Here is a 15,345-nt window from a genome sequence, read left to right as displayed (position 1 = left end):
GATGTTCAGAAACTGCATGAGTCAGGAAGAGAAGAAGGAGGCAAAAAAGCAAGCGCTTCAGTTCTGTGAGTGCAAGAAAAATTGTAAGTTCCAGCAAACCAATATTCATGCTAATGCGCCTTCTCCAGCACCAGAGTTTCAGTGGTTTCAGATTCCGTTTTACTTAAAGAGAACGAGATAATTGGAGCAAAGACAGTGCGTTTGCTTTTCAGGCCATCGGTGGACTTGGCAGTCACGGGCTTTTTCATCTTTGGGAGATGGCGCGCGATAGCCATCCTCCGTCCACACTGCTCAGGGGTAGCAGACACATGTGGGTGTAGACGGAGAGGCCGTGGACGTGGGAAGTGCAGGCTGCAAGGACAGTCCTCAGCTCCCAGGGCACGGACTGCCAGAGAGAGGAGGGTTCAGGCTGAAGGGAGGGTCCACACCAATCTGCTCACCCTCTGGGCAGTGAGTCTCCAGGCATCAGATTCAAGTGAGGCTTTGAGGACTCAGAGCAGATCCAGGCCTTGGTTCAGAGAACGGTCTGTTGACGCAGAGTGAACACGTGGGGGTGGGGTGGGGGGCTCCTTTGTGTCAGATCCTTTTTCTGATCCCCCCACACCCCACAAGACAGAGAATATTCTTCATGTTCCCATGGGAGCCCATCTTTCCCAAAGAGCCCTCCCCACGATCACTAGAATTCAGCCCATTACACACTTTGGAAGTTGAGAATCTGTCTTCCTTCCATTAACTCATATTTGGGTTCTGAAGAGTTTTCTCGTTTCTTGACTCTCAAGGAAATCGTTTTCTTATTAATTGTATTCTTATTAATGTAAGTTCCCTGTACATTCAACATTGTTCTGACTTTGATCGTAGGATATACTCAAGGTTGGAAATGATCCAAATGACTCAGGTGTTTTGGGGGCATTTCATGATGCTGAATATGAAAGGAAATCCTGGAATCACATAATTTCATGATGTGAGCAGGGAAGAACTCCCCTCAATTTCCATCATCTTCCGAGTGCTGTAGTCGTATCTGGAAGGGAAGGTGTGGGGGAAGGAAACCGGGGTTCATCGAGTGGCTCCTGTGCCCCCCACACGGCATGTGGGGGGGGGGCTCTTCTCTCACTGGCAGCACCCACCTCTGTTCTTCTCCCTCCTCTCTCATTTCCCCACCCTGCCCGCACCCAGACCCACATGCCACTCTCTGAGCAAATGTTTGTGTCTGATGATCAGAGGAAGGACAGCGGAGACGTGGCCAGGCATGGGCGGCAGAGAGTACGGCCAGATTCTTCAGGGCCCAGTGAGACAGGAGCATTCACTGGATTTGGTGGCAGGTCATTGGTGACCTTCCCAAAGCATTTCTGTGTTAGCTGTGGGAGAGGAAACCAGATTTGGGTCAATGGAGAATGAAATGGAAGAGGAGGGACTGAAAAAGTGTAGGCTATTTCTCCGGGAAGTTTCATTCTGGAAAGAAAACAGTAGCAAGAAAGTTGAGCTTCTAAAGAATTTTTTTAAATGTTTCTTTTTGAGAGAGAGAGAGAGAAAGACAGAGTGTGAGCAGGGGAGGGTCAGAGAGAGAGGGAGACACAGAATCCGAAGCAGACTCCAGGCTCTGAGCTATCAGCACGGAGCCCGACTTGGGACTTGAACTCACAATTTGCGAGATCATGACGTGAGCCTAAGTTGGACGTTTAACCGACTGAGCCACCCAGGTGCCCCAAGAAAGTCGAGCTTCTGAGCAGAGTTGATTTGCAGAGATGTAAGTCTAGCATATCAGTATGGGCCAGTGGGGACAGAGCAGGTGAAGGCACAGGAGACCGTTTATTTTATGGGCTGATGAAGACCACGTCAGTGTTGAGAAGAGGGCTACCTTTAAACATTTTTTGTGCCACGATGTGATCTCCTTTACTTCTCCTGACATCCCTATTGTACAGGAGGAAAGTCTCTACTCTCTCATGTTTAGTGACTGGGGCCTGCAAATTAAACCGACCACAAAACAGAATAATAGGAGACATGGTGTATATCACACGCACAGGGCACCTCCCACAAAGGAAGCAAAAACCCAAAGAGGCCGTTACGCTGGAAACTTTCACATATCAGTTTAACAAATGGCAGTATGCTACAGAGAGGTGATGGACAAAGTAAACGGGGTCTGGGCTTCTCAGGGTGGTAGATTGTAGGGAGGTAAATACACTGGAGATGAATGGAAGTTAAGGGTTCTTTCAGTGAGGCTTGTGCAGAGTCATCTCAGTACCGTCTTTCTGTCTCCAAGGACGGGAGCCGTTCCCGGTTAGGAGGAAACACCTGCACACAGGGACGTGTTCACCTACTTCCAGGCAGAAGGGGGGAGAGCAGGGAGCTCTTATACGCGTGTAGCTTTTCAGCTGCCTTCGGCTCAAATAATTCTGTGTGAAAGTGGCGTCTTTGGAGGAGGAATGTTCTGGTCCCCTCATGAGCCAGAGAGATGGCAGTGCCCCCATTATACAGAAGAGGAAAGTCAGTCACACATCTTGCCTAAGGACTCGTAGCTTCTACAGGCTGGAGCTGGGGTTCGATCGCACGTCTGTTGAGACTTGTGTGTGAAGTAGGTTCTGCAGAAACGTTTCGTGAGCTGCAGGAGATCCAGGGAGGTGTTCTGGAGGCTGACCTCCCTCCTGGAGTGGCTCAGCCTCCCTACGCCAGCTTACTCGGCACACTGTTTATTCATGTCACGCCCGACATCCCCTCAGCTAACTGGGGGCAGGGTGCGTGCGACCCTTCCTGATCAAGGGCATGATCCGGTGCGCTGAGTTCCAGTGTTTTGCGAGGAACGGTAATTCAGGCTGACTCTGCATGGTCGTACCAGCCGCCAGCGGTAACTGTAACACACCAAGGTGTCGTGTACACAGGATTATTCCGCTCACCATCCCAGAGTTTTAGAGAGAGCCTGTTGAATTCGGCAATGCGTGATGTGGCTTTGGCAATGCCACAGGAAAATTATTCAATATGGGATGCTTTTGACAACGTAATGGCTGCCCGTTCCCAGGCTGAATTGAATTTTGGAGGGCGTTTTCTTTTCTCGGTCGCAAAATGCATTTCGTTCTGCAGCAAAGAACACGTAGCTCTGGGCCTTCCTTCCTTCCCCCCATGAAACACGATGAAAAGGATCGGTTTAAATTCTATTGTCTGCTGATAAATACTCTGTACGATATTTCAGCCAGTTCTAATTGGATTTATTGCTTAAACTTGATTTCTGTAAACCGTACGGACAGTAAACCATAAAGCCAGACGGTTATTCTAATACTGAAAATATAAACCCGCCCAGACTGCTTGTACGGCCTCCTCCTGGCCTTTCGGTACCTCGGCCAGACCACATGCTCTTGATGGGGACTTCCGGAGCCCTTGGAACGGAGCCCTGTCCCCCTCAAAATAGGTATACTTTATTTTATTTTATTTATTTATTTTTTTATTATTTCTAGGAGAGAGAGAGAGAGACAGCGTGAGCAGGGGAGGGTCAGAGAGAGAGGGAGACACAGACTCTGAAATAGGATCCAGGCTCTGAGCTGGCAGTCAGCACAGAGCCCGACGTGGGGCTCGAACCCACGAACCGCGAGATCATGACCTAAGCGAAAGTCGGACGCTTAACCGACTAAGCCACCCAGGCGCCCCAAAATAGGTATACTTTAAAAGTGTATATATATATTTAAGATCAGCTCTTCAGTTATCCTACAAGAGAGCATCATTGTTTTTTGGAATGAACTCGGGATTCCAGCCACATGAGTTGTGTTTCCGGAACACATCACATACACGGAGGGTGTGGACATGAAAATCCCAGGAACATATGTCCGTCTCCATCCTCTCTCAGACACCGGGCCGTCTCCGCTGTAAACAGTGGGTGCTTTGGCAGTGATGCCTGAGTCTCATCTCAGTGAGGTGTTTCCCTCCCCGCCTCCGTGGGGGTCTGCTCTGCAGTGTGTGATGTGAGCTCAGTGCCTGCCTTTTTCCTTCCCCGGACTCGGCAGGTGGGGGGGGGGGGGGCTGCATGAGTGGCTGATGCTGCGTCCCGTTCCTACCTGCGCTCCTGGGGCTGGCCCCCAGCAGGTCATCATCCAGGTGCGTCTTGTGGAACTAAACCCCATGGGTCTCATGGTCACTTACAGGCTATGCTGCACCTTCACATCCAGTAACTGCTGTCTAGCCCAAAGGCGGTAGCCGTTGAACATTCTGGAACTCATAAATGTTCATGTTAACGATGATCTGCTATGGAAGGGAGAGTGAGTGCCCCACGGAATCTGAAGTCCTTGTTCTTGGCACGCAAGGGTAACAGGTGCATGTTACCTTCTCAGAGCTCGCAGCTGGGGCTTACGGACGGCAGCGTCCGGTCTTCCAGGGGGTGCCACGGGAGGCAGTGACCACGTGTGTGCCTCCTTGGACTTGGGAGTTGGGGATAAGGGGCGGTTGAGGAAATATGATACTGGCTGGTACTAGATACTCCAGACTGGGTTTTGAAACACTCTCCTCTCTGAGAACACTGTCCCCGCATGAATTGTCCATAATCGAGTCAGCACCAGGTGAGTTTCAAACGCTCGGTTTGCCTCCTTACAGATACCTCCGGTCTGTTCTGAATTGTTGGCATGGGTCAGTTGCCTCTGTCTTATTGATTCCCTTTAAATTTATTTTCAAAACTAAATTGAAGTTCTCAGTAGCTGATCTCCCTGAAGAGGAATCCTGTTGAAGATCATCAGCGGCTCTTAGGAGGAAATAGATCCGTTTTTCTTCAACCAGGGATGTTGAGGAGAGTCCCTCATGCCCGCCCGCGGGACTGGATTTTACCACCCTTCTTTTCCCATGGGCGCCGAACCAAATCAGTGTCACTCGACGCAGTGGATATGTGACCGGCGGGTTCTCCTCTGCGGGAAGGCGGCTCTCACAGCATTCTTGTTTTAGTGGGGACGGTTGCCACTCAAGTTCATGGCGGCTCTCTTTTTCTTCCCACAGGTTCTTAGCATGATAATCAATGCCGCCTACAAGCCGGGAAGGGTTTTACGAGAACTACAGCTGGTGGAAGGTCCACACTGGAATTTCCAAGAGGAGACGCTGAAGGCAAAGTATGTATTTTCGGTTCTGCAGGATGGTGCTCTTGCAACGGTTAGCCCGCTGCCCGGAGACGCTGTCATTCCTCTCTGTGACATGGCCCAGAGAAACGGGGACGAATAGAAGGCCGTCATTCCACAGTTCTGTGCGCTACGTGCAGGTGCATTGGCATTTTTGTGACACGGAGCCACCTTAAGCATTGGGATTCCAGAGATAATGGAGAGATTTCTTTAGCTAATACTTTATTCTGTTAAACATTCAGAATCGGAACTCACCGCATTTTAAAGCCAATAGACTATGTGATCAGAAGGGGGAAAATTATAAAAAGAGAGGATGTCCCTTATCATCATTACACATTATTCAGGAACAGTTCTTGATATTTGGTGCCGTGGGGAGTTAATGCCAGACACGGATTCTCTGTGCTCTGATTGCTGAGCATGTTAAAGGATAGTAAGAAACCTGTACTTCTGTTTGGTTTTAGTTAGTGGGCTGTGGGTTGACATGTGGTTGGTCACTCCTTTTATTTGAAGACAGGCTAATGGGAAAGATGATACTCTGACTTTGCTTTAAGCTTCTCGAGCTCTGACATCAACGCACCCACTGGATGGAGGTGGTTAAACACGGTTGTCTGTTTAGGAGGCAGACAGAAGACCCTTTTGTCAAGATAATTTCATTTAATAATCGTTTTGACTTTTGGTTCTTAATATTCATTTAGCTTTTCAGGAGAATAGACCTTCCTGGTCAACTTCTTGAATCACAGTGTCCTAAATAAAATAGCATTTGGATGTGACACTTGGGAAATGATACTTTTTAAAGTTTTATTTATTTATTTGAGAGAGACAGAGACAGTGCAGTCAGGGGAGGGGCAGAGCCAGAAGTGAGAGAGAAGGAGAGAGAGAATCCCAAGCAGGCTCCGTGTTGTCAGCACAGAGCCCGAGGTGGGGCTTGAACTCACAAATTGTGAGATCGTGACCAGAGCCGAAGTCAAGTTGTTGAACGCTCAGCCGACTGAGGCCCCCGTGCCCTGAGCACGCCTGTAATTTTCGATTCAGTGAAAGTCATCTGGCATCTGATGATGTTCTACCACCTCACAGAAGTTAAAGGAAGTACATGTTCATAGAATGTTTATATGAAGTGGCGCGTATCTCGTCCTTCCCGGGAAATAGTTACATGAGCCTCACCTGTAGTGCAGAAGGAAATACAAGTTTGTTTTTTTCTTCCCAGGGTAACATTCTGTATCTTTCTGCTTTGTCTAAGGGGGATGTCATCAGCAGCAGAACATTCTCTTACGAGGTTAATTCATAGGGATGGTGGTGGCCAGAATCCCCAACAAGTATTTATACAGAGAAACACCTCTTCTTTTAAGCATTTTCTGTAAAATTCAGTACTTCCAAAATATACCTAATGGATAAGAAAATAGGAAAAATGTAAAAATCTTAAATCCCATTAAAATCGCCCCTGTCCCTATTAAATAAGTCAGAAACTTGCCAAAACGAAAGGGAGAGTTAATTTGCCATGTTTTCACTGGTTTTCATGTTACTGAGTTGACCAGAGCTGTTGTTAAGTCCAACCCTGATACAAGGAGCATGGTCGGCCTTGCTGGGTTGGAAAGGCGGTGTCTTCCTGTCCTATCAGATGTGATGGTGAACTCCTTAGCCGGATCTGGCACAGCAGCTTATAATGAGAAAGCGTCTGTCTCTCTGGTGTGGGGTCACAGCACAGCTGATCTGATCTCAGATCTCAGCATTTCCGGGGGGTGGGGGTGGGGCGGGGAAGCATCCCCATTAACGATGCTCCATGTTGCTTCTGAATGTAAACCCAGAACTTTTCAGATCTTGACAACTTTGCTGTTTTCTTCGGTACACATGCGGGGAGGGACCGCTGGCTTCTTCCTGTTTTCTGTTCTGTCATGAATAAATTAACCTAGTGGAGGGGGTCCTGCATTTCAGACTTCGGGTTGTCTTCTTGTGGTCCTTAAAGGACAGTATTACACGGAGAGCTTTCAGGAGGAGAGGAGGTGAGATCGTCCAGGCTTTCTTTTTAATGTTTACTTTGGAGAGAGACAGAGACAGAGCATGAGCAGGAGACGCAGAGAGAGAGGGAGACAGAATCTGAAGCAGGTTCCAGGCCCCAAGCTATCAGCACAGAGCCCGACTCAGGGCTCGAACCCACAAACTGTGAGATCATGACCCGAGCCAAAGTCGGACGCTGAACTGACTGAGCCCCCAGGTGCCCCTGGGCTCTCTGACTGGTTTTTCCTCTTGTGAGGAGTGAAGACCCACTTACTTGACTGGATGGAGGTTCCACTGGGAAGGTTTGGCCTGTATGTAGGAGGAAAACACACATTGCCGTCTCTTGCCCCTTAGTGATTTTTTTCCTATTTGTCTAATGACAGTACCTTTCGTACTAAAACAAATTACTGCGGCATTGAACAGTGCGTAAGGGGTCCGTATCATGAGTCTGCCACACGTATGGAGAGGCGCACGCGTAGAGGCTCGGTAAAAGGAAAAGTAGCTTCTACCATACTTCATTCCGGCAATCCTGGAAGAGAAAATTCTCTTTCCAATGAACTCAGGTATACTGGATTGACCTACATTATTTTGAATTTCAGGAGGAGGAATTTAGGCTATGCCTTAGGGGGATTAGAAGAGTTCCAACTCCGTGCATCTGGAGAGATTTAAATGTTTTCCGACATGTTATAGAATCTTCTTGGGGGAAAAAGACCGTTAACTCTGCTTTGAGTGGCTTTTGTGATAATCTTCACAAAATCCAGGTGAAGGCTTAATAGATTTTTCCTAGTCTTTTGTTACAGTTATTCAGAATATTTAAAGAGGAAATGTCCTCTTAAATTTGGAATGACTTAGACTTCCGCATCACTTAGGCAGAAGCAAGGAAAATCACATCTTTGAGGTGAGTCACGCTTGGCTCCCTAGAAATGGTAGTTTTGTTTCTTTTCCATAAGCAATTACTAATATTATGTGTTTTGATTTCACTTTTTCTTTTTTTTTTTTTAATTTCTGAGAGAGAGAGACAGCATGAGCAGGGGAGGGGCAGAGAAAGAGGGAGATACAGAATCTGAAACAGACTCTAGGCTCTGAGCTGTCAGCACAGAGCCTGATGCGGGGCTCGAACCCACTAAGCGTGAGATCATGACCTGAGCCAAAGTCGGACGCTTAACCGACTGAGTCACCCAGGCGCCCCTGATTTCACCTTTTTATTTTTGTCGTTTACTCATGCTCATATTTTGAGAATAGCAAGATGTAATGTTTGACTCTAAAGTGACTTGTGTGAAAAAGGATTCCCAAACAGACTTTTCACTGAATTCAAAATTTCAGTTCGCTCATTTGTTAATTTTTACATTGCTCAGATTTGGTCATTTGCTATCCAGAAAAATGTATACCGTAAACGTTACAGGAAGCAGGTGGCTGAGCCAGTTTGTAGAGCCTAAGTGTGAATTTCTGCGTGTGCTTAATTAAGTTCAAGAGGATCTGGGCGTGGCATTTCCGGTTCAAACACAGCTCCATTGAGGATGCTTGGAATTGGAGAGGGTCTTTCCAAAAATAAACACCCCCCCCAATGTTATTGCACATAATGATTAGAGTTCTCATGAATTGAGAACTCATGAATCGCCTCCCACCTGCCACAGATCGGGATGCTTTTAATGAAGGAGGACCCTTGGGACCACACAGGAGGAAGCGGAGAGACACAGGACGGGGCAGAGGGAGGCACGCGGCCCATGGGGATCTCTGGTGTTAGAATGGCCTCCGTGCTTGTTCTGAGTTGGGCCCAAGTGGCCGGGCTTTTCAATGGAGCTGTTCCAGAAGGGCAGGGAAGGGAGAGCATTCCACTACTTTTAAACCACACTATGATCCTGTTTTCACAACTTTAGATTGGTATTGCCTAACTTCGAAAGGTTTCTGGACACGCTTACTTCCACGGAGTGCTCCCAGACTAGGAGGCGAGAAAAAGCCACCCCATCTCCACTTCCCACGGACATCTGTTCTTGTTCTCATACATCCCTCTAGCATGTTTCTGGAAGCATCTGCTTTGGAATTTGGAGGTCTGGGAACATCTGTCTTTGGGCTGTATTTATACAGTTTGAATTTGGATGCAATTTTCACGTTTCTCCTGCTTCTTTTTACTCTAAAATCATTTTACTTATTTTCACCTTTTTTTTCTCTTTTAAAAAGCGTATTTATTTTTTAAAGAGAGAGAGAGAGAGCGCGCACACAGGCACAGGGGAAGGGCAGAGGGAGTGGACGGAGGATCCCAAGCCTGCTCTGCACTGTCAGTACAGAACTTGACGCGGGGCTCAAACTCACAAACCACCATGACCATGACGTGAGCTGAAGTTGGATGCCTTTCCGACTGAGCCACCCAGGTGCCCCAATATCTCGTTTTATTTTTTTAAGAGACTTCAAGAATCTTGATATTGAGCTCTTTAGAGGAGAGCACCCTAGGAATACCAAAGTTGTGGTGGGAGGCGCCTGGGTGGCTCAGTCGGTTAAGCGTCCGACTTCGGCTCGGGTCATGATCTCGAAGTTTGTGGATTCGAGTCCCGCGTTGGGCTCTGTGCTGACAGCTCGGAGCCTGGAACTTGCTTCAGATTCTGTGTTTCCCTCTCTCTGCCCCTCCCCACTCGTGATCTGTCTGTCTCTCTCTTATAGAAATAAGTAAATGTTAAAAACATTATTTTTTTAATTGTAGTGGGAAAAAACTGCCAGGGACAGCACACCAGGTGCATCTTTTTATTTTGCTTCCCCCAGAACATGGGAGATGCACTGTGTCCACAGAACTGTGTTGGTTTTATTATGAAGCAGTACCGGAGCCACGGGCAAGAACTACCCACAAGTGCATCACGGAGCCCTCTCGGGGCGGGGGCTGCGTTCCTCCAGCTAGGGTCAATAGAGGTCCTGGAAGTATCAATAGTTGTTCAGCACTGTGTGATTTAAAACACGATCTTATCTACAAAAAAATTACTTTTTAGTTCTTACTACATGGAAAGCCAACCTTAACACTTCAGAGAAATACAGCAACAATCAGTACAGAGGGGCTGGGATTAGAAAGACTAGAGAATGAGCACAAAGGCCAGATTTTTCAAGTTAGAATTTAATTTTTTTGGCTATAGATACTATAAAAAATGATTTATTGCAAGGGGGGGGCGTATTCTTCTGGTCTTCACAGGCATAAAAGAAACCAGGCTGAATTAAACCCAAAATCAGTTTATCCTATTTATTTCTATCACCGCATTATTCCTAGAGAACCAGATCTAGGTTTTGAACATAATATTTAAAAAATTTTTTTCACATTTATTTATTTTTGAGAGGTAGAGACAGAAGGAGACACAGAATCTGAAGCAGGCCCCAGGCTTTGAGCTGTCAGCACAGAGCTCAATGCGGGGCTTGAACTCACAGACTGAGACCTTGACCTGAGCCAAAGTTGGACGCTTAACCAACTGAGCCACCCAGGTGCCCATTGATCATAATATTGTACTCACAGATTATGAAAGTGATGCTCTCCTTGCGTGATGCTGCATGAACTGTCTGGTGTCCTTGTTGTTTTGTGGCCAACTTTTGGAAACCTGAAAACACAAGTGGACCCCACGGTTTTGCAAAGAGCATGTGCCCATCCCCCATGCCAGGGCAGCGTCTGCTTCCTTGATGGTCACGCCTCTGGATTTTGGCCAGTTTCCAAAACTCAACAGTGTTACTTGCCAGAGCTCCTGCTGTTTTTCTGGAAGATACATTGTTGTTCAGGATTTCAACTTGAACATCCGGATACAGGTCAAGGGCATAGTTGGGGAGGCTCTGCGGTTTTGATGCCTCCTTCCTGGCGGTGGAGCCAGTTCTGTGATATGTTGACTCAGATGTTGTCAGCTGAGAAGGTTATGATTGTTTTGTACTGATGGTATATTAAAACTGTGCTGACAGGTGGCTCAAACCTACACCCAAGTGTTCAGAAGAGCCAAGTGTTATTTACGTCATCATCACTGCGAATATTTGGACCCGGGCTTCGGTGCCCATTTTTGAAAGAAGAATTCATTCAACCTGCTTTCCAGAAGAAATGGTCTCTCCTCTTTTGTCTGTGGCTTCACTGCATGTGGTTTTTCTTGGGCAGGAGAAAGGTTTTTTTTCCTCAAAAGCGATGAGCAACCCGTGACGGTATCTGGATTCCAGAAGCATTCTGGAACAGGGGTGTTTGATGACGTATCCCACAGCGAAAAGGTGCTAAGTGGAAATCTTTGTGGAGGTGATCCTGTGACCGCCCTCGGTCACGTGCACTCTGCACGATGCTGGGCTCTCGTAAAAACGCTGTCGCGAACTCAGAAGGAATGATAAAAACAAACGGTCCGGAGGTTTCTGCATAGGAAATAAAGGGGCTGCTTTTGGAACGCGTTGTGCGGGACGAGCCCGAGTGACTGTGTGGTGTCGCCATTGCGTTTCCCTTCTCCCTTCCAGGTATAGAGGCAGAACCTACAGAGCGGTGGCCAAGATCGTGCGCACGTCCGACCAGGTGGCGGATTTCTGCCGGCGGGTCTGTGCCAAGCTGGAATGCTGCCCAAATTTGTTCAGTCCTGTGCTGGTGTCCGAAAACTGCCCAGAGAACTGTTCCGTTCACACCAAAACCAAGTACAGTAAGTACAGATTACGCCCACAGCACAGGTGTCTGGGTCTAACCTGTGGGGTAAGGTAGTTGGTCGGTTTTGTTTGTTTTTGTCTTATTTTTAAAACTTTTTATGTTTATTTTGGGACGGGAGGGGCAGAGAGAGAGAGGGGAGAGAACCCCCAAGCAGGCTCCACCCTGTCAGCGCAGAACCGGGTAAAGGGCTCCAACCCGTGAACCATGAGATCACGACCTGAGCCATCCAGGCGCCCGTCTGCGTTTGGTCTTTATGGAATAATGGGGGGTTTTCTTATGGGACAGTTGAGATTTTCAGCAGTGAGCCTTGATCGTGATCATCATTGAAAATTGGATCCTTAGCAGTGGTTTTCATTAGTCGATTACACATTTAATTTATTTATTTATTTATTTATTTATTTTTTTAATGTTTTATTTATTTCTAGGAGAGAGAGAGAGAGACAGCATGAGCAGGGGAGGGTCAGAGAGAGAGGGAGTCACAGATTGAAACAGGCTCCAGGCTCTGAGCCAGCAGTCAGCACAGAGCCCGACGCGGGGCTCGAACCCACGAACCGCGAGATCGTGACCTAAGCGAAAGTCGGACGCTTAACCGACTAAGCCACCCAGGCGCCCCGACACATTTAATTTATAAAAGATGACAATTGTTGTTGAAAGTTGGTAGATAGTTTTCTCATGGGTGCTCTGAGTGTTAATATAGACCATCACCAGGGTCAGTTTCTCCTAAGGCCCCTGTCTTTGGGTCTTGCAGACGACTGTCTTCTCTGTCCCCACGTGACCTTCCCTCCGTGTGTGCAAATTCCTGGTGTCTGTTCCTCTTGTACGCACACTGGTCCTGTGGATTAAGACCCCGTTCTTCTGACCTCATTTACCCTAATCTCCTCCTTAAAGGTCCCGTCTCCAAATCCAGTCACATGTGGGGGTTAGGGCTCTGACATTGAGATTTTGAAAACACAGAGTTGTGTCCGTGACACATTCAGAATATGAGAGCATCGGAGGAAGGAAACGGAGGGGAACCTGAGGAATACTGAGATGTCAGGTTTCATTGTTCTAAATGGAAGAATGATCTTTCTCTTCTTTCTCTCCTCCCCATCTTCCTCTGGTCTCTCCCTGTCTCTCTGTCCACATGCGTACGCGTGCCAGGCCTTTAAAAACTGTTTTTGATCCTCTGACCCCTTGCAGCCTATTATTATGGAAAGAGGAAGAAGATTGTGAAGCCCCCCATTGGGGAAGCCAGCGGGGAGAGTGGACCCCCGAAGCCGGCCCGACGTAGGAAGCGGCGAAAATGCATCTTCGTGCAGAAGAAGCGCAAGTCTTCTGCCGCGGACTTCACCACGGGCTCCGGGGAGGTATGTCCTGCTCAGAGCACCTCGCGGCCCTGGGTGGTCCTCGTGGCTGCTCACGGCCAAGGCCACAGCTCCGAGTCCGGGAGCCCAGACCCAGCCCACGCTCCACACGGCCTGGGAGCGGGGACTGCGACGGCGACCGTGGCGGGGATGGCGGGGTGGGCCCTCAGGTCAGTGGGCGCAGAGGCCTCCCTTCAGCGTCTGCCCTTCGGCCCAGGAGAGTGAGGAGGAGGACGCGGACGCCGTGGACGAGGACACGGGGAGCGAGGAAACGGGCTCCGAGCTCCGCGACGACCAGACAGACACCTCCTCCGCCGACGTCCCCTCTGTGCGGCCCCGGAGGGCCGTCACCCTGAGGAGCAGCACGGAGCCCGAGCGCCGGCCGCCCGTGGAGAGGCCGCGCAGGGGCCGGAGGGTGCAGGCTGTCTCCTGCACCGAGGGCGGGGAGCAGGGCCCAGCCGGCGGCCACGACCCTGCAGAGGTGAGGCCTGTGGGTGGGGGGGGGGGGTGGGCTGACTTGTAGGGGGGCAGGTGCTGTGTCGAGGTGCTGAAGGTCCGGGCCTTGATTTGGGGCTCCCTGCGAAAATAACAAAAGCAGGGCACGTACGTGGCCTAGGATTTCACAGTTCGTGAGTTCGAGCCCCACGTTGGGCTCCTCGCTGCAGTGCGGAGCCTGCTTGGGATTCTCTCTCTTCCTCTCTGCCCCTTCCCTGCTCACGCTCTGTCTCTCCCTCTCAAAGTAAATAAACATTTAAAAATTTTTAAAAATAAAATAAAGTAGTAAAAGCAGTAGCAGTGGCGCCAGCCGGGTCCCCGAGTCCGGGCACAAGGCCTGGTGACGTCACCTCTGGGGTGGAGGTCACAAGGAGGTCCAGGCACCTGTTTCTCTGGAAGGAGTCTCTTCAGGAGAGCAGACAGAATACGTCCTCAAGGTCCCCCTGGGCACCAGGCTTTCCCTTCCCAGGGGGAGGGGCCTCTGTGACACAATGAGATGCGAGGCCACCCCCGCACCCGCTCAGCCGGAAGGTCGTCGGCAGCGTCATCACCAGCATAAGTGGGGACAGCCTGGCTGTCTCCTGGGTGCCCTCCCACGCCCCACACCCTCCCTCCTCAGTGGGAGACACAGCCTTGCTAAGCAGACCCCGACGTCCTGAACTTGGCTTTCAGCCACTGCTCCCACTGTGCTTTGCTTATTTATTATTTTTTTTAACCTTTAAAGGCACCCAAGTCATTGGAGGCAAAGTTACAAGCCAGACGAGTTGCTAAGAAGTCCCTAGAGACGGGCAGTCTCTGCGGCCTGTCCGGGTGCCCAGGGCGAGGCCAGAGGGAGGGGGGGAGGTCGGGCTCGGGCCCACGGGGTGTCCTGAGTGCCCGTGCGCAGAAGAGATGACCTCCTCCCCCCTCTCCCGTCAGGAAAGCAAGCAAGAGGAGGAGGAGAGGCTGGTTCTGGAGAGCAACCCTCTGGAGTGGACGGTGACGGACGTGGTGCGCTTCATCAGGCTGACGGACTGCGCGCACTTGGCCAGGATCTTTCAGGAACAGGTGCCTCCTGCCGTGTCTGTCACTGTTTGTCTGTCCTTCCACAGAGCCGGCTTTCTGGGACCTGCCTCTGGCAGGGGAGGGGCTGCCTCCCCGTCACTGCGCAGCAGGAGGCGGGTGTGCGGCCAGGGCACACGTGGTCCCCCCCGACACCTCCCAGGGGCTCTGTGCGGTCAAGCAGAGACCCAAGTCCCTTGGTTTTCCCATAATCCCTTGTGGGGCCTGGGGCCACCTGGCCAAGCTGGACATCAGGGCCTCTCTCCTGGCCTTCGCTGCTCTCATCGGCAGGGGGGTGGGAGGCGGGTTCTCTGCCCTCAGTCAGGCCACTTTTGTCTAGAAGGTTTCTGTCTGCCTAGGCTGCCTTTTGCCCAGTCCTTTGGCTGGAAAGAGCAGGCTTCGCGGGGCCCTTTCCGCTCGTGCCCGTCGGCATTTTGGGGTTCCCAGCTTCTTTAGCAGTCGGTCTTGGCTGTGGGAGGCAGACGTACAAGGAGAGCGCTCCCCACCACGCCCTGTCTCAGGTCCCCCCGGCTCTGCTGGGGCGCCCCTCCTCCGCCCCATGTGCGTTTCACTCATCACACGCAGGGCTTTTCATCTCATTTAGCGGGAGAAACAGGGAGAGTGTGTCTGCCCCTCCTCCGCGTTCTGCTGTGTCTCACCTAATGTCCTCCATATCAGCCTCGTGCTCACGCTTGTAAAAATGGTAAGAGCCCAGGGCGTGTTAGGTGCCGCGCGGAAGGATGGGGGTAGTTGCAGGACGGCGGCATTT

The 15,345-nt window shown here is 50.0% G+C and overlaps 1 protein-coding gene across 4 annotated transcripts in view; it reads left to right on the top strand.

The window, feature by feature from the left end:
• SFMBT2 (Scm like with four mbt domains 2) overlaps window positions 1–15,345 on the top strand; it is a 202,600-nt gene that overhangs the window by 175,317 nt on the left and 11,938 nt on the right. For all 4 annotated transcript variants that reach the window (XM_039216643.1, XM_039216642.1, XM_039216644.1 and 1 more), the window contains 5 exons: window positions 4,963–5,072; window positions 11,517–11,692; window positions 12,877–13,043; window positions 13,258–13,521; window positions 14,454–14,582. In XM_039216643.1, the coding sequence (XP_039072574.1) occupies window positions 4,963–5,072; window positions 11,517–11,692; window positions 12,877–13,043; window positions 13,258–13,521; window positions 14,454–14,582 (846 nt within the window). The remainder of the gene's footprint in view (window positions 1–4,962; window positions 5,073–11,516; window positions 11,693–12,876; window positions 13,044–13,257; window positions 13,522–14,453; window positions 14,583–15,345) is intronic.

Source organism: Hyaena hyaena, unplaced genomic scaffold (genome assembly GCF_003009895.1).
Source record: "Hyaena hyaena isolate Hyena2069 unplaced genomic scaffold, ASM300989v1 scaffold_647, whole genome shotgun sequence".
Classification (NCBI taxonomy): domain Eukaryota; kingdom Metazoa; phylum Chordata; class Mammalia; order Carnivora; family Hyaenidae; genus Hyaena; species Hyaena hyaena.
This window is presented reverse-complemented; position numbering and strand designations above follow the sequence as displayed.